The sequence below is a fragment of the Papio anubis genome, chromosome 6 (genome assembly GCF_008728515.1).
Source record: "Papio anubis isolate 15944 chromosome 6, Panubis1.0, whole genome shotgun sequence".
NCBI classification, from domain to species: domain Eukaryota; kingdom Metazoa; phylum Chordata; class Mammalia; order Primates; family Cercopithecidae; genus Papio; species Papio anubis.
This window is the reverse complement of record NC_044981.1, coordinates 103,150,925-103,175,028: the sequence shown is the minus strand read 5'-3', so window position 1 is coordinate 103,175,028 and position 24,104 is coordinate 103,150,925. Positions and strand designations below refer to the sequence as shown.

The 24,104-nt window shown below is 43.2% G+C and overlaps 1 protein-coding gene across 32 annotated transcripts in view; it reads left to right on the top strand.

Annotated features, from left to right (window-relative positions):
* Window positions 1-23,434: 23,434 nt before the first annotated feature.
* The window catches only part of SCML4 (Scm polycomb group protein like 4), a 120,169-nt gene continuing 119,499 nt past the window's right edge, over window positions 23,435-24,104 (top strand). For 5 of the 32 annotated variants that reach the window (XM_003897978.4, XM_021937675.2, XM_021937676.2 and 2 more), the window contains exon 1: window positions 23,663-23,872. Coding sequence is in view for 18 of the 32 variants with exons in the window: in XM_021937681.2 (XP_021793373.1) it covers window positions 23,632-23,656 (25 nt within the window). In the remaining 14 variants the exon portion in view is untranslated. The other 27 variants (XR_002521687.2, XR_002521686.2, XM_021937674.2 and 24 more) reach the window with 21 other exon arrangements.

Genomic DNA, 24,104 nt, shown 5'->3' with positions numbered 1-24,104 from the left:
CCGGCATAAGATGGTCCCCAGATCCAGCACCCCAAAAAAGATGCCCAGTTAAATTTGCATTTCAGATAAACAACAAATGAATTTTTAGTATAAACATGTCCCATGAAATATTTGAGATGTACTTACACTTCGAAAAAGCTTTCACTGTTTTTCTTGAAATGCCAGTTTGACTAGGTGTCCTGTATTTTTTTCTGGCAGCTCTAGGCAGGAACGGATTTAGGTGCAGGGAGGGAGGGGGAAGCTTGAGGAGAAATAAAAGAACGTGGAAACCCTCACTATGCAAAGTACTTATTTCTATTTGGTCTTTTGAAAATCTGTCTATATAATTCCATTTATAAAAACCCAGCTAGCTTTTTAAAAATCCTGCTTCTCTCTGTTTTGTTTCAGGTAAGATCAAGTACAACCTTGTCTGTGACTTTTTTTATTTTTATTTTTTATTTTACACAGGGTCTCACTCTGTCACCCAGGCTGGAGTGCAGTGGCACGAACACAGCTCACTGCAGCCTCTACCTCCCCAGCTTAAGCAATCCTCCCACTTCAGCCTCTGGAGTAGCTGGGACCACAGGTGTGCATTACCATGCTCAGCTAATTTAAAATTTTTTTCTAGAGACAAAGTCTCACTCTGTTGCCCAGGCTGGTCTTGAACTCCTGGGCTCAAGCAATCTTCCTACCAGGGCCTCCCAAAGTGCTGGAACTACAGGCATGAGCCACCATGCCTGCCCCCCACCCCACAACTTTTTTTAAAAGTCATTAGTTTTCTTAGCAGAGTTTTAAAAGAAGTGACTGATCATTTAAGTCATGGTACGTAGCTAAAGCTGCTGCCCTTCATGTCTATAGAACATTTTCTTCAGAGGAGCTGAATATATTTATATTAATTTCTGTTTATGGGCAAATCTATATTTTGCTATTTTTGGCAGGGATTTACTTTTTGATGGAGGTCCACACTGAATAGGAATGATCCTGTGGGGTAGACATAGGGATGAAATGATACAGGTACCACCTGTACACCAGCCTGAGCAAGACCTTGTTCAAGACAAGACCCTCCTGGGGACCCTAACTCCTGGGTAACTATTTCACACCCACTATCCTATGGGACACACACACATGCACACACACAACAAACATGTAATATGTTTCTATCACATTTAGATTTTGGACCAAGGGTCTCAAAATGTCCTAAGGAACCCAACCACCTATAATATTCCTAATAACACTGCCTGGCCCTGCTCGAGTTCGTTGCCGTCGCTCCAAAGATGGGTGGCTCAGATGTAGATGTGCTCTTCTCCTTGGCCCTGACCTGCCTGGGTCTCAGAGGAGAGGAGGCCAAGGGATTCATCTGCTAGGGCTAATGTAACAAATGCCGTAATCGAGGGCGCTTGGACAACAGAGCTTGATTGTCTCACGGTTCTGGAGGCAGAAGTCCACACTCAAGTTGTCACAGGTTTGGCTCCGTCTGAGGCTGATGAGGGAAGGATCTGTTCCAGACTCTTCTTGGCTCCGGGATGGTTCTCATCTCCCTGTGTCTCTGCACTTCCGCTTCCCTCTACGCGTGCCCATCTCTGTGACTAAGTTTGTCCTTTTTATGAGGACACTGATCACATGGGAGCCAACCTAATGACCTCGCTTTAACTTGATTACCTCTGTAAAGGCCCTGTTTCCAAATCAGGTCACTGTCTGAAGTACTAGGTGTTAGGATTCCAACATATCTTTTTTTGGGGTGAACACCGTTCAACCCATAACACCAAGGAAACCCTGATGAATGGAGGAGGAGTTCATTGGCGCTTGACAAAGACCCTTTTCAGGATCCAATCAACTTCTTAGTGGACAGGCTGCCAGGCTAAGGCTTTGGCTAGGAAGGTCCTAGAACTTGGGGACTGCTGGCCTCCTGGGAGAGTGGAGTCTGAGGCCAGCCCTGGGCTGCTGGCAGGAGGCTCACTCAGGGAACGTCCTTCTCTCTCCACATCAGAGGCCCACTTGTCTCCTGTCACTGCAGGTAGGGACAGGACCTTCGCTGGAACATTCCCCACAGATTTGCCCAACACATGTGGCACCCAAGTTCAATGGGGAGCCAGGCATTGTTCGAGGAAAGAAAACAAGGGCCCAGCATCTGGAAGATACAAGGTAAAAATATAAATGTAGTAAATGTTCACAGTAATTTGGGTCTCATAAAGTGCTGTGTCTCCACACCGTATCCTCTTGCTCAGATGATAAAACTCTAATGTAACTGTTCTGTCACACACAATTGAAATCTGAGGATCCCAAGGAACACCCTTGTCCACTTCTTTCTAAGGGAGCGTCATCATGAAGAGTTTCAGATTCAGACCTGGGTCACCTTATCCTCTCAAGATTGTAATGTTCTCATTAGTAACAGGAAATCTCTCAAGCAAGTGAGAAAATCCCTTTTCCTCCATTCATTCTTAAAGAAAAAATAATCCAGGCAATCGTTCTGTAATTTCCGGAGAACCATCACCTTTCCAGTAGCTGCTAAGGCCAAGGTGAAAACAAGCTAACAGTACATGCCATCTCTTCCCATCGCCAGGCCCCAGAGCGTCTCTAGGCTCCAGCAATGTTAGCTGGTGGTCAGGGCCACTGGGTCCCACTGTATTAGGACAGACTGACCTCTAAGCCTAATTTCAGATGATCCTTTTTGCTGACGTGAAATCCTTTGTGTTACTATGTTGGGGATAAGATTTTTTTTTTTTTCCTAGCGCTGTGCCCCTGGCTGGAGTACAGTGGCACATTCTCAGCTCATTGCAAACTCCACCTCCTGGGTTCAAGCGATTCTCCTGCCTCAGCCTCCCAAGTCGCTGGGATTACAGGCGTGCACCACATGCCTGGCTAATTTTTTGTACTTTTAGTAGAGATGGGGTTTCACCATGTTGGCCAGGCTGGTCTTGAACTCCTGACCTCAAATGATCTGCCTGCCTCAGCCTCCCAAAATGCTGGGATTACAGGTGTAAGCCACCATGCCTGGCCTTATAATTATACATTTTTGTTGTTGTTGTAGAGTCGAGGTCTTACTATATTGCCCGGGCTGGTCTCGAACTCCTGGCCTCAAGCAATCCTCTGAGCTTGGCCTCCCAAAGTGTTGGGATTACAGTTATGAGCCACCACACTCAGCCAGGGATATGATTTCTTAGTCTCCCTAAAATATATATTGAGTGTTAGAGGTACAAAATTTGACATGAGGACAAATGGGGTAGGGAATTGACTGCAGTGAGGGAAAGCTGCCTGCCTTCCCCGCTGGGGATATAGGCTCACTGTGATCTCGAACTCTTGGCTTCAAGTGATCCTCCTGCCTTAGCCTCCCAATTAGTGAGACTACAGGCCCGTGCTACCACGTCCAGCAAATTTTTAAAATATTATGCAGAGACAGGCTCTCACTATGTTGCCCAGGCTGATCTCCAACTCCTGGGCTCAAGCGATCCTCCAGCCTTGACCTTCCAGCGTGTTGGGATCACAGGCATAAGTCTCTGTGCCCAACTGCAGAGCATTTGAATCATTGGCTTCTTGATACATTGTAAACGCATTAGTAATTTTTTCTTAATACATTTAAGGTAAAAAGAGATTGTGATAGAAGACCATTCTATTTCTGTACTTGGGGACCAGCACCCTTTTTTCTGCCTTCCCTCTTTGGCACCCTCCCTCCACAACAAATATCCCATCGAGTTTTCTTGCTGTCAAACTCATCGTCTCCCTTTCTCTTACACAAATTCATGTCTATTTCCCATCATTTAATAGATTTGTTGCATGGTTTACATTTTATTTTTAAATTTTTCTCTGTCTAGCATCTAGCTTTCCTGTAGCAAGTACATACTCATTTTGTTCTGTCTTTTCATACTGTATCCTTGAAGACGTCTCCCACCCAATTTGCCATCATTATTTTTCTCTTTGCCGTTAAACTTTAAAAACATTTCCCCATTGTTTTTGCTTTGTTTTGCTTCTCTCTCTCTCTCTCTCCCTCCCTCTCTCTCAGTGGTGGAGAAAGCACAGTGCATTTTCCAAAGCTGGCCAACAGTACATTGGCAGCTGCACTGGCCAACCTTCCCATCTCTTTATTAGGGTCTCCCTAATTCTGTGAACACCAGTGTGTGGTAAAGCCCCTACCTACACCCTCTAACTGGTTTCTGAAAGTTTGGGTGGGTTATCCCTGCCTGGAAACATGTTCAATCTCCTTCTCCCCCAGAGTTGAATATGTCTCTGGGGGCAGTGCTCTTCTGCAGTCCCCACTCCGCAGGGCCTGTGGGCGATACAGCACAGATGTTACCGGCAGGGCCAGTGGGCAGAGCAGGCAGGTTGATGAAGACGTGGGCGGGTGACAGAATTGTACTTGCGTGTGTGGGAGTTGTTTTCCTGGGTGATTTTGAATAAGGCACTTCTCTGTGCTTTGGAATTCCTGGTGGTCAAAGGGTACTTTACTGAAAGTTTTCAGATTGGTGCAAAATAGGTTGCTCTAAGTTTGGTGAAGTCAATTCTAGATTTGTTTTTAAATTTCAGGTTGATGACCTTTAAAGGGGCACTGGAACAATGTTTCTGATCACTCTTTGGGAGTCTCCTGCCTTTCCCCAAAAATATAATATGCCTTTTTTCTCTGGCTATCTTTGGGATTTCCTGTCTTCTACTTTCAGCAGTTTGAAAATGATATACCTAGGTGCGACATTTTTGATCAATCGTTTGTTTTAGTGTTTCGCTTGATGTTTCCGAGCTTCTTAGATCTGTGGTTTGGTATCTGTCATGAATTTTGGAAAAAATCTTGGCTATTTGTTCTTCCAATATTTCTTCTCAATCTCTCTTCTCCTTTTGGTGTTTTGATTGCATGCATATTAGGCAATTTTATATTGTCTCACATTAAATATAAAAATACATATTTATTATAAGGGGAAGAACGAAAAAGAAACACCATGTGAACATTAACCACAAGAAAGCCAGAACAGCTTATTATATTAATATCTGTAAAGTACACTTCCGAATAAGAAATATTATCAGGAATAGTAACGTTACATAATAAGAAAAGGGTCAACTCTCCAAGAAGACATAACAAGTGTGTACATACCTAACATCGGTGCTTAAAAAAACATGAAGCAAAAACTGCTAGAACGGAAAAGAGAAAGAGACAAATTCACATTTACAGATGGAGATTCCAACATTCCTCTCTCAATGGTTGAAAGAAAGAGTAGACAGAAAATCACAAAAGACCAGGCCGGGTGTGGTGGCTTATGCCTGTAATCCCAGGACTTTGGGAGGCCGACATGGGCAGATCACTTGAGATCAGGAGTTTGAGACCAGCCTAGGCCAACATGGCAAAACCCCATCTCAAAATACAAAAATTAGCTGGGCGTGGTGGTACACACCTGTAATCCCAGCTACTTGGGACGCTGAGGCAGGCGAATTGCTTGAACCTGGGAGGCAGAGGTTGTAGTGAGCCAAGATTGTGCCACTGTACTCTGGATAACATCAACCAACTTGACCTAACTGACATGTATACAATACTCAGCAACAGAATACATAATTTTTTATCATCTATGTAGACTTTTCACCAAGGTAGAACATATTTTGAACCATAAAGAAAATCTTAAAACACTTTAAAAACTGGGAATTTCACAAAGTATGTGCCTGGAGCATAATGGAATTAAGCTAGAAATCAGTAAGTAAGATATTTGGAAAATCCCCAAATATTTGGAAATTAAACAACACACTTCCGTATAATCCATGAGCCAAAAGGAAAGCCTCAAGGCAAATGAAAAAAATACTGTAAACAAAATAAAAACAAATTATATCTAATCTGTGAATTACAACTGAGGCAGTGCTTTAGAGGAAAATTTATGGTATTAAATGCTTATATTAGAAAAGAAGAAATGTCTCCAATCAATAAACTAAGCTCCTACCATAAGAAACTAGAGAAAGAAGAGCAAGTAAACCCAAAGCAAGCAGAAGGAAGGAAATAATAAAAGGCCTACGTCAATAATATTAAAACGAGAAAAACCTTCCTACCTCTTCCCACAAGAGCCCCAAGTCTCTATGAAAATCAGCGCATGCAAATAGTGGTGTGTCGGGGAGGAGGATTTTATCCAATCACACAGGTCAGACTTGGAGGTATCGGCCCTCTCCTACCCAGGATCTCTGTGAAACTAGATGTAGAACATGGTTTAAAAATACTATATTCTATTTGTATCATTTTTAAAGCTGACATTTGTTGAGTGCTTATGACACACCAGGTCCTGTTCTAAGCACTTTGCATGTATTTGTCTATAATAATTCATACAACCAATCTATTTGGATCCCCATTTTACAGATGTGGGAAGGAAAGCATGCAGAGGTTAAGTAATCTGCCACATTACTGCCTGGATTGGAGTCCAGGCAGTCGGGCTTCACAGCTCAGCTGTAAAGGAGTGTTTTCACTTCTAGCCGTGAGCAGGTGGTGCGTGACGGAAGCAGCTGTTTCCCCAGTGCTGGCACAGTGTCTGGCATGGGGAACCTCTGGATAAGTGGTACTTGGCTGATTTACAACTTGAAACCACTTTAGAATAAAACGGGGAAGAATGTTAACCTATTAGAAAGGTGATGACTACAACTCCACTATATTTATTTATTTATTTATTTATTTATTTATTTATTTATTTATTTATTTATTATGAGGTCTTGCAGTGTTGGCCAGGCTGGTGTTGAACTCCTGGCCTCAAGTCATCCTCCCACCTCAGCCTCCTGAGCAGCTGGAATTACAGGTGCATCCCATCTCTCCCAGTTAACTCATTTTTTTTTTTAATAGCAGTTTGTAAGTTACTGCTGTCGGTCAATACCAAGGACCCTTCATTTTATACCGTATGATGCAATGTGATGGTTGAGAGGAGGGAGATGGTGTTTGGGGATTGAGTAGGTAGGTGGGGAGAGATGTTTCTCTGATGAATCACAAAAATCACAGAGGATAGCAAAAAAAATTCAGTCTCTGGAATCTTCATGTACTATTATGTATTCTAGGAGTTCATGTTACTCCCACTCTGAGGGCTCCAGAGAGAGGTTGAGTAGCTTGCTCTGCCATGCATGGTAGATGAGGGGTCACAGAGCAGGTGGATACCACCTCACCCCTTCCCACTCTGCATTGCCTCGGAGCAGCGCGGGTTCAGATGGCTCCTCCCTTGCTGCCTTCAGATCTGAATGCACCTTCACCTCCATGGGACTTTGGCGACTAATTTTAATTGCAACCCTTCTCCCCCTCATCACATTTCTGACATTCCCTGTCCCTGTTTGCTACTTAATTTTTCTCTGTAGCAGTTATCACTATGTAACATATGCATATTTTACTTATTTGTGCTGTTTATTATCTCTCCCTACAGTAGAAATTAAGCTCTATGAGGCTAGAGATTTGGGTGTGTTTCGTACACTAAGCCTAGAACGGTGCCTGGCACTCAGAAGGCATTCATTGCATACTTGTTGAATAAGTGAATGAAGATTCCCTGTTTCAGCTATCATAGGTTAGAAGGACACTCTACTCAGGAATCTGTGAGATATAATGTGTTAGGTAGCTCAAAAAGTGTCATATTTATTATGGAATCCCTGTCTGTGGTAGGTGTGTGCCAGGCACCTGGTGGGTCACATCATTTATCCCAGACCAGAACCCAATCATTAATATGGCACGGTCTATGCGTTCAATGAACTTGAGCCCTGAAGGTAGGATATTAGATGCTCACAAGTGTTTAATGAATTAGGATTCCTCATTCACTCGTTTATCATTTCACATACATTTATTGAGTTCCCACCATGTTGCAGCCACTGTTCTAGGCACCGTACTCTTCCTTGGATCTCTGTTTACAATAGAAACACTCCAAGAAAAAAATTATAGTGTCCAACTACAGAGCCATGATTAAGGATTTTCATAAAGCATATGTAATAACAAATTTTTATTATGAGTAAAAAGCAGTCAAACTCGGTTGATTTTTAAAATTGTGTTTATAATTTTTATTTTAATTTGGGATTAAATTTTATTATATATTTTAAAAATTACAACTTAGATATTTAAAAAGTCATATTTGGATGGGTGTGATGGCTCACACCTGTAATCCCAACACTTTGGAAGCTGAGGCAGAAGGATTACTTGATCTCAGGAATTTGAGACAAGCCTGGGCAGCATAGGAAGACCCCATCTTTACAAAAAAGAATTTTTTTAAAAGTCATATTCATAGTACTTGTGAGCTCCCTCACTCTCGGGGTAGAGAACCAATGATTTTCTCTTTTTCTGCTTTTTTGTGTCTTCCACATTTTTTAACAAGGATGCTTAAAAATTTTAATTTAATTCTTAAAAATCAGTTGTGTATGAGTCTAGCTTTATCAATAAGGAGATTTAAAAAGCAAATCATTCTGTAAGATTTTTATCAGACTTTCTCTGTTCCTCCATCCCTACTTTCTAATGGCAATCATGTTTTTAGTTGGTTCTTCTGATATTTGCCTGTAAATTTCTTTTTTTTCTTTCCTATTCTTTTCTTTTTCTTCCCTCCCTTCCTCCCTCCTTCTTTCTTTCTTTCTTTCTTGCCTAGCCTCTTTCTTTCTTTCTTTCTTTCTTTCTTTCTTTCTTCTTTCTTTCTTTCTTTCTTTTCTTTCTCTTTTCTTTCTTTCTTTCTTTCTTTCTTTCTCTTTCTTTCTTTCTTTCTTTCTTTCTTTCTTTCCTTCCTTCCTTCCTTCCTTCCTTCCTTCCTTCCTTCCTTCCTTCCTTCCTTCCTTCCTTCCTTCCTTTCTTTCTTTCTTTCTCTTTCTTTCTTTCTTTCTTTCTTTCTTTCTTTCTTTCTTTCTTTCTTTCTTTCTTTTCTTTCTTTCTTTCTTTCAATATTGTGTGGTGTGGTGACGTTGACGGTGACGTTTGTCATCAGGTGGTGACGGCGGCGCGGGCCGAGCGACGGCGACGACGGCCGGACGACGGCGAGCGGTGACGGTGGACGACGTTTGGTGACGTCGTGTTTTGGCTGACGGGGTTCGTCGAACGTTCAGGCTGGAGTGGTTGTAGTCATGGCTCACTGCTGCCTCAACTTTCCAGGGCTCAGGTGATTCGCCTTCTTCAACCTCCCGAATAGCTGGGACTACAGGCATATTTCACCATGCCCGGTTCATTTTTGTATTTTCGTAGAGATAGGGTTTCACCATGTTGCCCAGGCTGGTCTTGAACTGCTGGCCTCGAGCGATCCTCCTTCCTTGGCCTCCGAAAGTGCTGAAATTACAGGCATGAGCCACTGCATCTGGCTTTGCCTTCAAATTTCAATTAACCGGCATATACTGCTATTTCTGGACTATTTTTTGTTGTAGACATAGTTCGTTAACTTTCTACTTTGGAAGATGAGGGCTTAACTCTTGAATGCCTCATTCTACCCTTCTTCCCTTCATCCTCCCAATAAAATTACATAATTTTTAGTGAAATCAATCTTTAGTGATTATTTTTCATATGCAATTATTAATATTTGCATGTGTCTCTATTTCTTGTTGTTTGGTTTTCTAAGCGTCTATCACAAATTTATCCCCAAACCATTCCCCAGAGATGTAACTCTTGTTACTTTCAAGCATTGCTTTACCTTCTTGTTTGATTTTTCCATCTGGGGAGATACCTCAAGGATGGGCAACTCTCTAGGTCCATTGCATATCATGGAGTATCAATGTCATTCTGGAATTCCTCTCGCCGTTACTTTAGAATGAATCACTCCTACTGACTGACCTATGAGGGTGATGATTTAGATTTATGTGTCCGTTTCAGACACTCTTGAATCAGGCCTTCGGGGACACTGGGGGAGGCCGGAAGGCTGGCCTGACAGTGCGCCTGTCAATATGGCTTAAGTTCCTGTGCTTGTGCTTCATGAAAGCCCCATCCAGAGCTCGGCATCTGGTTTCCTTTGCAATCCCTGGTGTTTGCTGCCTGGGGAGAAAGGGAGGGTTAGTTGTTACTCTGGGGCTTTGGAGAGCCACAGCCCTGACCAGGTGTGGTGAGCCCTGCCCTGTTACCTGTGAAGAGAAACTTAAGGAAGCCCCTACTACCCTCTTAATAATGGTAAGGTCAGCCAGGTGCAGTGACTCACACCTGTAAACCCAGTACTTTGGGAGACCAAGGTGGGCGGATCACCTGAGGTCAGGAGTTCAAGACCAGCCTGGCCAACATGGTGAAACCCTATCTCTACTAAAAATACAAAAATTAGCTGGGTGTGGTGGCGTGTGCCTGTAATCCTAAATACTCGGGAGGCTGAGGTAGGAGAATCGCTTCAACCTGGGAGGCAGGGATTGCAGTGAGCTAAGATTGTGCCATTGCACTCCAGCCTGGGCAACAGAGCGAAACTCCATCTCAAAAAAAAAAAAAAAAAAGAAAATAGTAGTAATAATGGTGAGGTTACTCTGGGACACACTGGGCTATGATACTAATTGGAATATAATGCAAGCCAAATAGCTTGTCCTGTGTAGAAGGTCAGTTGCAACTGGAGGGGTAATTTAATCAGAACCCAGTAGGCAGGGTTATGGCACTCCTAGGGCAGTCAGGACCACTGACAGTTGGTCTATACTCAACAAATGCTTAGGGAAAATAGCCTTCCACAGAGTCAGAAAAAGACCCCTCACTCCAGAATCCCTGAGGGATGGGCCATCATGGTGTCTGTTGTTAAACCAGGCAAGAGCCACAGGCCACCAGTTAGGCTGTTGAGTGACCTGTCTCCAGTAGTAAACCTCATAAATATCATAAATGAAGAGGACATGGCAGGAAAGGCACCTACCATTATGGGTGTTGGGGGACAACCAAAACCCTGTACTCGAGGTGAAGGTGAAGTGATTGAAAGTGCATTCGGCTTACTAACTTTCACACATCTGGGGTCAGGGACCATAATGCCTAAAATCTAAGCACTTAAAACTCATGACTGGCTTCCCAATCCCCCAAACACACTAAGACATGCACCCTTGTAAGGCTACTCCCTTGTTCAGGATATACACATTTCATAAGCCCAGGAGGAGGTGGAAGATGTTGTTGGAATACCATGATGGTTCCTAATGGTTCCATACCATTGCCTCTCAATGCAGATCCTACAAGGTAGACTTGGTAATAGGTCAAGAATGGTGGCCTGCTCCGAATTCTACCTACTGGATATATGTGCCATGTATGGATATCTGATGTCTCCCCGAGAGATGGTGGTGGTGTGGAGACCAAGACTGAGAGTCAGGAACCCAGGATAAGCTCTGGAACAGTATGGATATACAATTCCAAATGTATGCAGGGACAAAGGCCACACGAGAGACTGGAAATGGATCATAAGAATGATGGCTTTGAGAAATGTAGTACTCTAAAACTTTGTGGCCTTAGATCATATCCTAGCTGAAAAAGGAGGAGTATGTGACATTGGCTGGGATGACTGTGGCATTTATATCCCAGGATACTTCCAAGATGTATAGGATTTAACAAGACACGTACACAAGGAAATGGCTAAATGTAGAGAGATTCTAAGTGAGCCCTGGAATATGTGGTCCTGATTTATTTTATTTTGTTTTTTTTTTTTGAGAAACGAGAGCTTATGTAACACAATATGAATTATGTTTTGTTTTATATGAATTGGTATTCATATAATATTGGTTGTATTGAAATATTAATTAAGAGATGCATTACCTGTTTGAGGTGTCACCACAGTTGCCTGGAAAATAAAAAATTATTAGTGAGAGGGCCACTCTCATCCAACCAGGCAGTGAACAATTCTGTATGCTGTGACCAGGGCGTTGCTTGGGAAGCCTAGAGTCAGTGAGGATGCCCCATGGAGTTGATAAGTTCTGGGTTGAAAAGACCCCAGGCCTTGTGGTGAGAGATTTAGTATCTGGACATTGGACTTGAGGTCTGAATGGCATGGCACCTAAGGTTGAGTTTTATTAGCTGAGTTGTGAATTATGTGGCCTCTGGGTGGGAGAGACAGAAAGCTCTGAGAGTAAAGAGACTTAGTTCCTCTCTGACCCAAGGACTCATCCCTGTGCCGGCTCCTGAGCCCCTCGGCATGTCTTTGGAGTGCTTCCCCTATTCAAGTATTTTCAAATGAGAATGCAGTAGAACTCCAATTAACATACTTTTTCAAACCAGCCTGGTTTCTTAACAGGATGTATAAATTTGTTTTAAGAAATTTATTCTGTTCTTCTAAAATACATCTTAAAGCATGAGAACATGAACAGTTTTCACAAAAGGAAAAAAGATCACAGGAACAAAAATTGCTGCCATCAAAATGTACTTTAGATTATTCATGTCAGCAAAATGGCAGAGCAGGATGCTCCAGCCCTGTTCCCTCGAGGAGACATCGAAATACAACCACAAACTGGCTGAAATAGACTTCTAGGAGGATGAAGTCCAGGCAGGACATAAATCTCACTTCTGTGGACACCTTAGGAGGTCCTGATCTGCCATACATACATCTCCTGTATTGATTCTTGAAGTTTTTCTATTTTCCTTCTTTTAGTTTTTTTCCTTGACACTATCTTCTATTCTTCTATCCTTCTAATAATTTGTTTTATTTCTGCATTCTTTTTTTTTTTTTTTTTTTGAGATGGGGTCTTGCTCTGTTACCCAGGCTGGAGTCCCAGCTCACTACAGCCTTGACTTCCGGGTTCAAGCGATCATCCCATCTCAGTGCGCCCCACCTTACCCGCCCCTCTCCGGCAAGTAGCTGAAACTACAGGTGCATGCCACCATGCCCAGATACTTTTTTTGATTTTTAGTAGAGACAAGGTCTCGCTATGTTTCCCAGGCTGGTCTCGAACTCCTGGGCTCAAGTGGTCTTCCTGTTTGGCCTCCCAAAGTTCTGGGATTATAAGCGTGAGTCACCATACCCCAGCTTACTGTCATATTTTTAATTCCAAGGATTCCCTTTTATCTTTTAATGCCCTTTTATTTTTTTTCATTTTATTTTTAATTATTTATTTATTTTTGAGACAGGGTCTCGCTCTGTCACCAGGGCTGGAGCGGGGTGGCACGATCTTGGCTCACTGCAACCTCCACTTCCTGGGTACAAACAATCCTCCCATCTCAGCCTCCTGAACAGCTGGGACTACAGGCACGTGCCACCACTCCCAGCTAATTTTTGTACTTTAGTAGAGACAGGGTTTCACCATGTTGTCTAAGCTGGTCTTGAACTCTCCTGGACTCAAGTAATCCACCCGCCTTGGCCTCCCAAAGTGCTGGGATTACAGGCCGTAAACCACTGAGCTCAGCCTAATGTCCTTTTTCATACAGCAATCTATTCTCATGCTATTGATGCAATATATTATGTTTTGTCTTTTAAGATTAGTCATAATTAAATAAATTTTTTTTTCTCCCTGAAATTTGCCTTTTTCCAAATTCCTTTTTTTTTTTTTTTCCAGACAGAGTCTCTCTGTCTCCCAGGTTGGAGTGCAGGGGCATGTTCACAGCTCGCTGCAGCCTTGACTTCCTGGCGATCTGCCCACCTCAGCCTCCTAAGTAGCTGGGACTACAGGTGCCTGCCGCCATGTCTGGCTAATTTTTGTATATTTTCTAGAGACAGGTTTCGCCATGTTGCCTAGGCTGGTCTTGAACTCCTGGGCTCAAGAGATCTGCCTGCCTCAGCCTCCCAAAGTGCTGGGATTCCAAGTATGATATTACAAGTATTTGGAGCCACTGTGCCTGGCTCCAAATTCCTTTCCTTCCTGTTTGTTGGTTTTGGTCTCTGTCTTTCATACCAGAGGCTCACACTTAGTGAGGACTCTAGAACGCATATTGTCACTGGTGGGCTTCACTGGGAGGGGCATCTTGCTGGGCTGCCCCATCTGAACCCCACTTCAGTGTGTATAAGTCTTTTCTTGTGAGCTGGTCAGTTCCCCAGAGTTTTCCAAGGTCTCATCTGGGTGGATTGCCTCCCTGCAAACAGTCTGGTGGTGAGAGAGCCAGGGGATGTGGATCTCTGCTGAGGAGGTGAACTTTCTCTGAATTCTGTTTTCAGTGTCGCACCTCTCCCTTCAGCTGTGCCTGTGTCCTTGAGATCAGAGTAAACCTTCATTCTGTCAGGGTTAAGGGGCTGTCACCAGCAGCACAGGGTTGGGAAGGAGATTCCGTCTTGTTTTCAGTCCTCCCAACTTCTGCTTTTGGGGATTCCTGGGACTTCCAGTTTAAGAGACTTTGTGGGTTCTATGGTGTGAACTGTGTGCTTTTTTGAGAATAAAAAGGCCCGGTTTCTTGGGTCTGCCAGGTCAGTTACCTCTTGTTCATCCACTTTGCAGCTTCCACAATTTTGTTGCTTTTATTCCCTTTTCCTTCCATTTGTCATAGTGTATTTATGCCACTTAAATTCCCTTTTCCTTATTATGGCCCCTCATATATGTGCCAGGCACTATTTCAACAACTTTACATCATATGCAGCGTAACTCATTTAACTTACACGCCAGTCTTAGCATCCCTGTTTCAGGCATGAGGAGCTGAAGCATGCTGGGGTTGAGATTCTGGGCTGAGGCCATGGACATGGTCAAGCCAGAATCCCTGCACTGAGCCAGTGAGCTTCCCATCCAACTTGTACATTTCTTGTAAAACATTTTTTTCTAATTTTCAGATTTTGCTATTCACATTCCTTTCAGTATGAATATCATATTAATATAACTCTGAGCTGGACCCTTTCTCACAAAAATTGGGGGAAGCCTGGACTTCCTCTCCGGAGAGTCCTCCAAGCTCTCTGGGTTTCATACTTAGTCCAAAGGGGTCTTTGCTGGTTTTGGTCGCTGGTAGGTCAGTCCAAGGATCCATTCCCAGATGGTGCTGCCACGTCCTGTTACTGCTGGAAGCAAGCAGTCCACACAGTCCTCAGGTCCCCTGAGCTCCTCAGCCTTGCAGAACCCACTCACCAGCTCCTCTAGCTACCCCATGGCTAGGTCCCCAGTGCTTGCCTGCAGCCTCCACAGGGTTCAAGCGGAGAGAACGGACCCTCCCACCAATTTCCTGATTCAGATAGGGCCCGGCTCTTCACCCCTACCCCACAACACACACAGTGTGGCCTTAGAGCCAGATAAGGCGGTCTGAGTAGTGCACAGCACTTCTCTTAAAGACTAAGTTGTTCAATCTTAAACAACCCATCTTGAGAATGTCAATATCCAGTCAAGCCTTCCTTTCTAGAAGGTCACTCACCTTGTAAGAAAGGATGGAATTCAGCTAACTATATGCCCAACTTACATGGCTGCGGCCCCTTTGTCAGATAGCTGCCTTTCTGCCTCTTATATCCCAATGTCCGCAGCCCAGTTAAGTCCAGAGTCTTCCCGGCATAGTGGCCTCCTTTCCTAGACTCATTTTCATAATCTTTTTGGTCCTGGCCCCTGGCTTCTCATATGTTAATGTGGTTTCACCTGCATCAACCCAGGATACAAACCTCAGCCTCTTCACAAGTTTCTGCAAGAACTTCAACCATAGCAAGCATTTCCTCATTTCTGTGGCTCTTCCTAAAGATCGGAGTCTGAGAGGGCAGGAGGTCACATGTGCAGTGCACAGCACCCTATCCTCTCCCCTTCCCTGTGGCCTCTCTTCTTCCTGGTCTCCTCCGCCCCACCTTCTACTAGTCAGTTACTTCTTCTGATTTTGGCCTTTAGCACCAATTTCTCTTCCCTTGTACTGAGTAAGAGCCCTGCAATTGTCATTCAGGTGTCCATTTCTCCCCAGACAGCTCCAGTGCCTGGCGGAAAGCAGAGGGTCCCGCCAGTTTCAAAGGTGAAATTAAGCCAATCAGCATTTCTGAGTGGCAGTCTTTGGTTCAGGAATGGGATGTGGCCCAGTTCCAGCCAATGAGATGAGAGGGATATTAACCAGAAGTTCTAGGAAAGACGCTTCCTTGCTCCTCTGTGGAAGTCACCTGGAGAGGCTCTCCCTTGTGCTGGGTGGGAAAGGGGGAAGCATGCGGCCTGGAAGCAGCTGGCAACAGAACTGTGACCATGAGGGAAGCCAGGCATAAAATGATTCAGACCAGATCTTTGGTGACATTATTGACCAACTGTTGGGTCACACTGCCTAAGCTCATTGGACTCCCTGCCACTGAATGCCGTTTATTTTTATTTTTATTTTTATTTTTTGAGACGGGGTCTCTCTCTATCGCCCAGGCAGGAGTGCAGTGGCACAATCTCGGCTCACTGCAACCTCTGCCTCCTGTGTTCAAATGATTCTCATGCCTCAGCCTCCCGAGTAGCTGGGACTACAGGCATGCACCACCACCCTGGGTTAATTTTTCTTTTCTTTTCTTTTCTTTTCTTTTCTTTTCTTTTTTTTTTTTTTTGAGACGGAGTCTCCCTCTGTTGCCCAGGCTGGAGTGCAGTGGCGTGACCTCGGCTTACTGCAAGCCCCGCCTCCCAGGTTCACTCCATTCTCCTGCCTGAGCCTCCCGAGTAGCTGGGACTACAGGCGTGTGCCACCATGCCTGGCTAATTGTGTGTGTGTGTGTGTGTGTGTATTTTTTAGTAGAGACGGAGTTTCACCATGTTAGCCAGGATGGTTTCGATCTCCTGACCTCATGATCCTCCCCGCCTCGGCCTCCCAAAGTGCTGGTATTACAGGCGTGAGCCACCACGCCTGGCCTAATTTTTCTATTTTTAGTAGAGATGGGTTTTGCCACTTTGGCCAAGCTGGTCTTGAACTCCTGACTGCAAGTAATCTGCCCGCTTTGGACTCCCAAAGTGCTGGGACTACAGGCATGAGCCACTGCACCTGGCTGAATGTCCTTCATTTTAAAAAAAGCCAGTTTGAGCTGTTTTTACTATTACTTGCAAACTTACTTCCCTCTTCTTTCCTCCTCTATTCTCCAGTCCCAGCCTCTAGGTTCACTTCTAGTTCATGTGGGCTTATCATAGATATGGTCCACATTGAAGTTGGCTGTCCTTAAGATGAATTGATCAACCAGTTGCTTTTTATTCACCAATGAGTTGTGGTGTTTTTGTTTTGTTTTGTTTTGTTTTGTTTTTGAGCATGAAAATTTCAGACTGCATCATCTGTATTCAGATTCAAGTTTTGTTCTAAGGACAATGGTTGTATTCTTGCTTTTTTGTTACTAAGAAACCCATCTTGGAGATCTTCCCTCAAATAAAGGGAGATGGAACCTCAGGTGATCAACGTCTTTATTCTTGAAACTGCAGGCAATCCCCCAAAACTATCTTCTACATGAACTTTAAAAAATGTAGAGTCTCTCTTTGATGGGCCTCTCTGTCCACCTCCCCTCATCTCCTGGCTTTCCGCGTTACACCCCTTTGCCATAGAAATTGAGCCCAGAAGCAGTAACTGTTATCAGCTAAAATTGCAGGTAGTCATTACTTTATTTGAAGTCTGTCATTCTGGCTCTTTGGAGCACACATAGAGCTTTGACTGAGACTCACATTTGCTAATTCTAGAAGTTTCTCAGTGCTCTAGGCAGAGTACTGAGGGCACTCTGGGTTTGTTTCTCCTATCTAACTTTGGGGAAATATCGCAGGCGGGAAAGAGAAACCTAGTGCTTGGAGATCACCCATTTGAATTAAAGCTCATTTGTTACCAAGAAATACAACTCAAAGCAGAAATGATCACAAAGAGATAACGTTTTAATAGAACAAAGGAACAAAGAGTAAAGGGAAGTCTTCCTTTGAATTTTAATGAATGATTTTTTTTTCTGATAACAGACATCTGACATCAATCACTTCTGTGGGAGAAAGGAATCAGTTCTAAAAGCCTGTACTAACATAGATTAAGATGAGATCTCCCACTTTAACTTCCAGTTTCTTTCATTCATTCAGTAATAATTATTTGTTGATTTCCTACTACGGACTAGGCTCTGCACTACATGCTGGGGTTACAGTGGAGAAGACCTATTCCCTGCCATCTTGGAATTAACATAAACCTAGTGACCAAAGAAAAGTCCCTGATGTTGTCCCTCTCAGTTCTCCCAGCTGTCAGCCACCTGCCCTTACCATCCAACCCCTTACCAGACACAGCCCCTGGGATAAGGGTCTCTGGGCTCTGCTCCCATCAAAACTGCCAGACCTTGAGACAAATGTTTCCACTCAGTCAGTCCTTGAATGTTAGCCAGGGTCACAGGCCCAGAGCCACAAAGAGAGGAGGCCCTGTCTGAGAGGAGCCATGTTTTGGGCCCGAGAGAATTTGAGTGAGTCATTCTTTCCTTGGATGAGAGTGTTTTTTACTTGATTCAGTCACCAACTTCCTATGTCTTTAGCACATGGCTTGACTAAAAACAAGACAGAGTATTATCAGCTCTGAGAGGACCCTGCTGATGGCAGGGGCCCTTGGGTGGGGAAGGATAGGGAATATGTCCCTAATTTTTGTATTGGCTGCACTAAGCACCCCGCATGGGCTCCAGAAATATTCGTGATAGTGAAGCCCATCATGGAGGATGTGGGAGCAGGTTTCAGACTCGGGGCACTGGCTAACCTACAGCCACTGGACTGACAAAGCTTTTAGTTTTATTTTAATGATGAAATTTGAGACTTAACATTTGTGAGAACCATTATCAAATATGTGTGCCAGTATGACAAGGAAAAATTCTGTTACCAATCAATTAATTCATACCAGTTTTTAAAAAATAGAACTAATATCTATTTATTTATTTATTTTACTTTAAGTTCTGGGATACATGTGCAGAACGTGCAGGTTTGTTACATAGGTATACATGTGCCATGGTGGTTTGCTGCATCCATCAACCTATCATCTAGGTTTTAAGCCCCACATACATTAGGTATTTGTCCTAATGCTCTCCCCACCCTTGCTACCCACCCCTCGACAGGCCCTGGTGTGTGATGTTCCCCCTGTGTCTGTGTGTTCTCATTGTTCAACTCCCACTTATAAGAATTCACACCACTTTTGATTATCACAAAAGAAATGGGTGTTCTTGTGCAGAAAATATAAAAGAAAAATATTACAAAGATAATTATATCACCAAGGAATCATTACTATTTTTTCTTTCTTTTTTCCTTTTTTTTTTTTTTTTTAGGCAGGGTCTTGCTCTGTCGCACAACCTGGAGCGCAGTGGCACCATCACAGCTCACTGCAGCTTCACCCTCCCCACTGCTCAAGCATTCCTCCCACCTCAGCCTACCAAGTAGCTGGGACTACAGGCACGCACCACCATGCCTGGTTAATTTTTTTCTTTCTAACTTTTTGTAGCGACAAGGTCTCCCATGTTGCCCAGGCTGGTCTTGAACTCCTGGACTCAAGCGATTCTCTCAGTGCAGCCTCCCAAAGTGCTGGGAAGAATCATTGCTCATAACATCTTTTATATTTTGCAAATCATTAGTTTTTTCAAAATAAAATTCTATCCCACATATTATTTTGTAAACTGCAGTATTTTAGCAAACATTTATTGAGAACATTTTAAAAGTTTCATTCCATGTTCTTCTATGGCAACCTTTTTGGGGGTGCTTTGTGTATTCTGTGATTTAGGTTGTTTTTTGTTTATCTTCACTACAAAGAACAGTTTTATCTTTAACTTTAAAAGATCCCTGCTTGAGTAGTTGAAGCTAAGATCTGGCCCCATGGAAGGCAGGCCTTTGGGTTGAAGAAGTGATAGACTGGGGAGTCAAGAGATCTGGCACCCACTCTTGTGTAGTCTGACTAATTAGGTTAACCATTTGGTGCAAAATGGTAATCACAAGCCTTATACCTTCCATAGCCCCTGAGGTTCTCAAACTTGTGTTGAATGATGTGGAAGGAAAGCTGTGGGGCCTCTTGAGTGTGGGAGGCTGTTCTCCCTTGCTTACCACAGGAATGGAATCTTAGCTTTCCTTCCTGTTCTCTCTCCATGCTCTCTCCTCCCTACCTTTACTGCAAATTGATGTCCAAAGCTCTAGTTTACTAGGTCTTATCCTAATAAGAGAAAGGGTACTTTTTGCCCCTTTGTAATCATGGCCATATCCATAATCACAGGTAAGCACTCCTCCAACCCAAAGCATTGTACTGTTCCAGCAGACTGATGCTTTAAGTTAGAGATAAAGCAGTTCCTAGGATTGTGAAATGTCAGAGCCATAAGTGACCACAAAGATGATCTAGTCCCTTGTTTCCTTCTCCCGTGTTATAGACAGTCAATGATTTCACCCATGTCATTGGGTTAGTGGTAGGGCTGGAACAAGGGGAAGTGCCAGGAACCATGAGGTGGAATGGTGAATTAGAGTGTCTTTGGGCACAGACTGCCTGGGTCAGACCTGTATCTACCCACTTCTAAGCTGTGTGTCCTTGGGCAAGTTATTTAACATCCCTAAGTCTCAGTTTCCTTATCTGTAAGATGGGGATAGTATCATAATACCTACTTCATAGGATTGTGGTAAATGGGATACAAAATGAGAAGGGTTTCACACGTAATTCTTCAGTAAACGTTAGCTATCATTGTTATAACAAAGGTTGGTTTGGCAGTAGCACTGACTGCCAGTCTAAGACAGAGTCCTCTCGATCTGATGCTTGTGTTGGAAAACACAACTCTAGGACAAAAGCCATTTTCAACGTGAAGGATGTCTTTAACAGCAGCTGACAGAAGGATTACTCTTCAAATGGAGGCTACTCTAAGTAGATTTGCATTTAGGAGGCCCCCAAATTAACTTGCTCCCTCTAGTTGCCTCCTGCTAACCACCAGCCCAGTAGCACTTGTGTGGAGAGAGTGGAACATGCTGCTTGTGGCCTGAGACAGAAATGTAACCACAGCGCCAAAGAAAATTAACAGCGTGGCACAACCTAAGCACCCTTTTCATGGGACAGGGATATACAAGACTTAGAGAGATGCTAGCTCAGAGTGGTCACTTTTCTTCTTAACAGACCCCTCAGCTAATACCAGTCATACCATCAAATTTCTTTTCTCTTACATGTTTAACTTAAATTTTTCTTGGAATTAAAAACATTTAGGATTTTAAAAAATATTGATTTAAGTTATTAAAGGCTATGTTCCTGGTTGTATTAAGAAAGAAATCCCAGTAAGTTTATATATATATATTTAAATAAATGTGTGTGTATATAGATATATTTAAATAAAAATTGTAAATATACATTTAAATAAAAATATAAATACATATTTAAGTAAAAAACATATATATTTAAATAAAAATGTAAATATATTTTTAAATAAAAATATAAAGATATATTTAAATAAATATATTTACATATTGATTAAATTTATTAAATTACATAATTTAAATGAATAATTTATTAAATTAAATGTCAAATATTTTGAATAATATGTTTAAGTAAATAGATGTTATTTACCTAAATATATATGTAAAATGTATATATACACATATATATTTTTTTGAGATGGAGTATCGCTCTGTCGCCCAGATTGGAGTGCAGTGGCGCAATCTCAGTTCATTGCAAGCTCCGCCTCCCGGGTTCATGCCATTCTCCCGCCTCAGCCTCCAGAGTAGCTGGGACTACAGGCGCCTGCCACCACGCTCGGCTAATTTTTTATATTTTTAGTAGAGATGGGGTTTCACCGTGTTTGCCAGGATGGTCTCGATCTCCTGACCTCGTGATCTGCCTGCCTCGGCCTCCCAAAGTGCTGGGATTACAGGCGTGAGCCACTGCGCCCAAGCAGTCCAGTTTTTGTTGATTTCAGTTGTAGGCTTTATTACCAAGTTGGCCTGTTAGATGACAGTGGCTGCTTCCCCCATGCACCCACCTTGAGGACAAGGACAATGGTAGCCCATCTGGGAGGAGGCAAGGAGGTTGGGCCTGAGGATCAGAATGAGAAACGCTCACCGAGCTGGGGAGGAAAACCAGCAACTCCTTTCTTTTGGGTAGATTCTTCCGACCCTTTTTCTTCTGTTACAGGACTTGGAGAATATTTCTGATTACTTAAGAAACATTTTTTTTTTTTTAATCCTAAGAAACATTTTAGAGTGAAAACTGGTCTAATATCTCAGCCCATTCCAGGTGCTTCAAGTTCAATGTAGTGTGGCATGTATGAGGCCACGGGCGTGAGTATAATAACCACTGCAGCTGGGACAGAGATGCTATCCAAATTTAAATCATCCATCGTCTTTCTTTTCTTTTCTTTTTTCTTCTTTTGTTTTCCTTTCTTTCCTTCCTTCCTTCCTTCTTTCCTTCCTTCCTTCCTTCCTTCCTTCCTTCCTTCCTTCCTTCCTTCCTTTCTTCCTTCCTTCCATTTTTGATGGAGTTTTGCTCTGTCACCCAGGCTGGAGTGCAGTGGCGCGATCTCAGCTCACTGCAACCTCCGCCTCCCAGGTTCAAGTGATTCTCCTGCCTCTGCCTCCCAAGTAGCTGGAATTACAGGCACGCACCACCAAGCTTCTTGGCTAATTTTTGTATTTTTAGTAGAGATAAAGTTTCTCCGTGTTGGCCAGGCTGGTCTCAAACTCCTGACCTCAAGTGATCCACCTGCCTCTGCCTCCCAAAGTGCTGGGATTACAGGCATGAGCCACTGCACCTGGCCCATCCATCTTATTTTCTTTTCTTCTCCTCTTCCTCTTTCTTCTTTAGTGAAATCAATTTATATGAAATGAAAAGCCAAACTACCAAACCTGCCTTTTCCCACACAAAACAACAAAATTTGATGAACTAAAGTAGTGAACTACTTCTTGCTCAATTAATTACAAGGCTTTGACTTAAAACAATTTTTTATATTTTCCTAATAAATTTCAGAGGAGAAATTTCTTACATACTTCTAATGTGCTCTGCACATATATTCAGAGAAACCTCAAGTTGTTAATTGCAGTTTTTTTCACTCTCAGTAACTGGCCAGGTTGTGGCCTAAACCTTAATTAGCCCTGGTTGATATTTAGTCCCGGCTAAATTTGCTGCTCATCCCTACGAGTAAGCCACATGTTCGTAGAATGGATGTTTCATCTTGTAGGAAATACCTGTGAATATGCCAATATCCCAGAGTGGATGAAATGGGCAATGGGGAGCCCTGCTCCACTTTACAAATAGAAAGGAAAAGAAAAGTTCCCTTCGCCAGCATAAATTGATTTCCCACAGAAAATGCACTGGGGCATGAGAATGAGTAGTCACCCTTTCCCTGTTTCTATCCTGTGCAGGTCCCACCACGTTGAGGTGGGTAGAGATGCCTACACACACACACACAGGTCTGGAGCCAAAGTCAGGGCCAGCTTTAATGAACTGTACACATGTGTTGTGGGCAGCCGCTGAGTTAATGTGCACAAACATGGTGTGTGCACACACCTGGATAGGCACACTGCTCTGGGAATCACACAGGCTCTCCTGAACAATGATGCTGTTGTAATATTTCTTTTTGTTTTATTTGTTCAAAGTCAAACATTCACTCTCTCAGATCACCAGTGTCTTATAAGCCTGGTGTTGGCCCACACTGCTGCAGGATTGGGACAAAGAGATGATGTTACAGTCTGGTTTCTATGGCAACAGAGGAGGGGTAATGAAAACTGAAATGTTGGAAACACCCATTCTAACCATTGTGACATAATTCAGGTTATTACAAGGACGTAACTACCAAAGAAGCAGAAGTGTCATTACCTTGCAGCTCATATCGACAAAAAGCTACACTGCACATTTCTCTTAGTTGAGCTGCTAAGAGGAAGGAAACACGAAACACATACACACACACACACACACACACAGGCCTCGTTTTCTGCATGTAAAATGTGTGTGTTCTTTAAAAGCCAGTGGTTGGCTGGTTTTCCGGACATGATGTGGTTGAAGCTGTCATCGTAATGGAAATTCATTGCTGTAGCTATGGTAAATCGAGTTTTCTGCCTGTGCTGAATGCATTAGTCTAATGAGATGTTTGCAGCTGGAGCGCAGGCTGCTGGAGACTAACTGTGAGCTACTAACACGGGTGGAAGATAGCTTTTGCAATACTCGGTTTGCATGTGCTGAAAGTCATCTGTCTTCTGAGTCAACACTCCTGACCTGGTAAACAACCTGCTCAGGGCTCTGGTGAACAAGCTGTAGGTAAGGGAGATGCACAATTGGAGGCGTGCCGTTGACACGGGAGCTTTCTCTTGTAACTGTCAGCATGACAGGTTACCTGTTTTAGTTTTTCTGGGTTGCATGCCTACCTCTATGGCAACGCACAGGAGTGTCCTGCACTAAAACCACTGAGTCCAGTAGGTAAACTTTAGTTCCTCATATGCAAAGTACAGCATTTGATTTATTAACCAGATCTCAGAGGGGAAAATGTAAC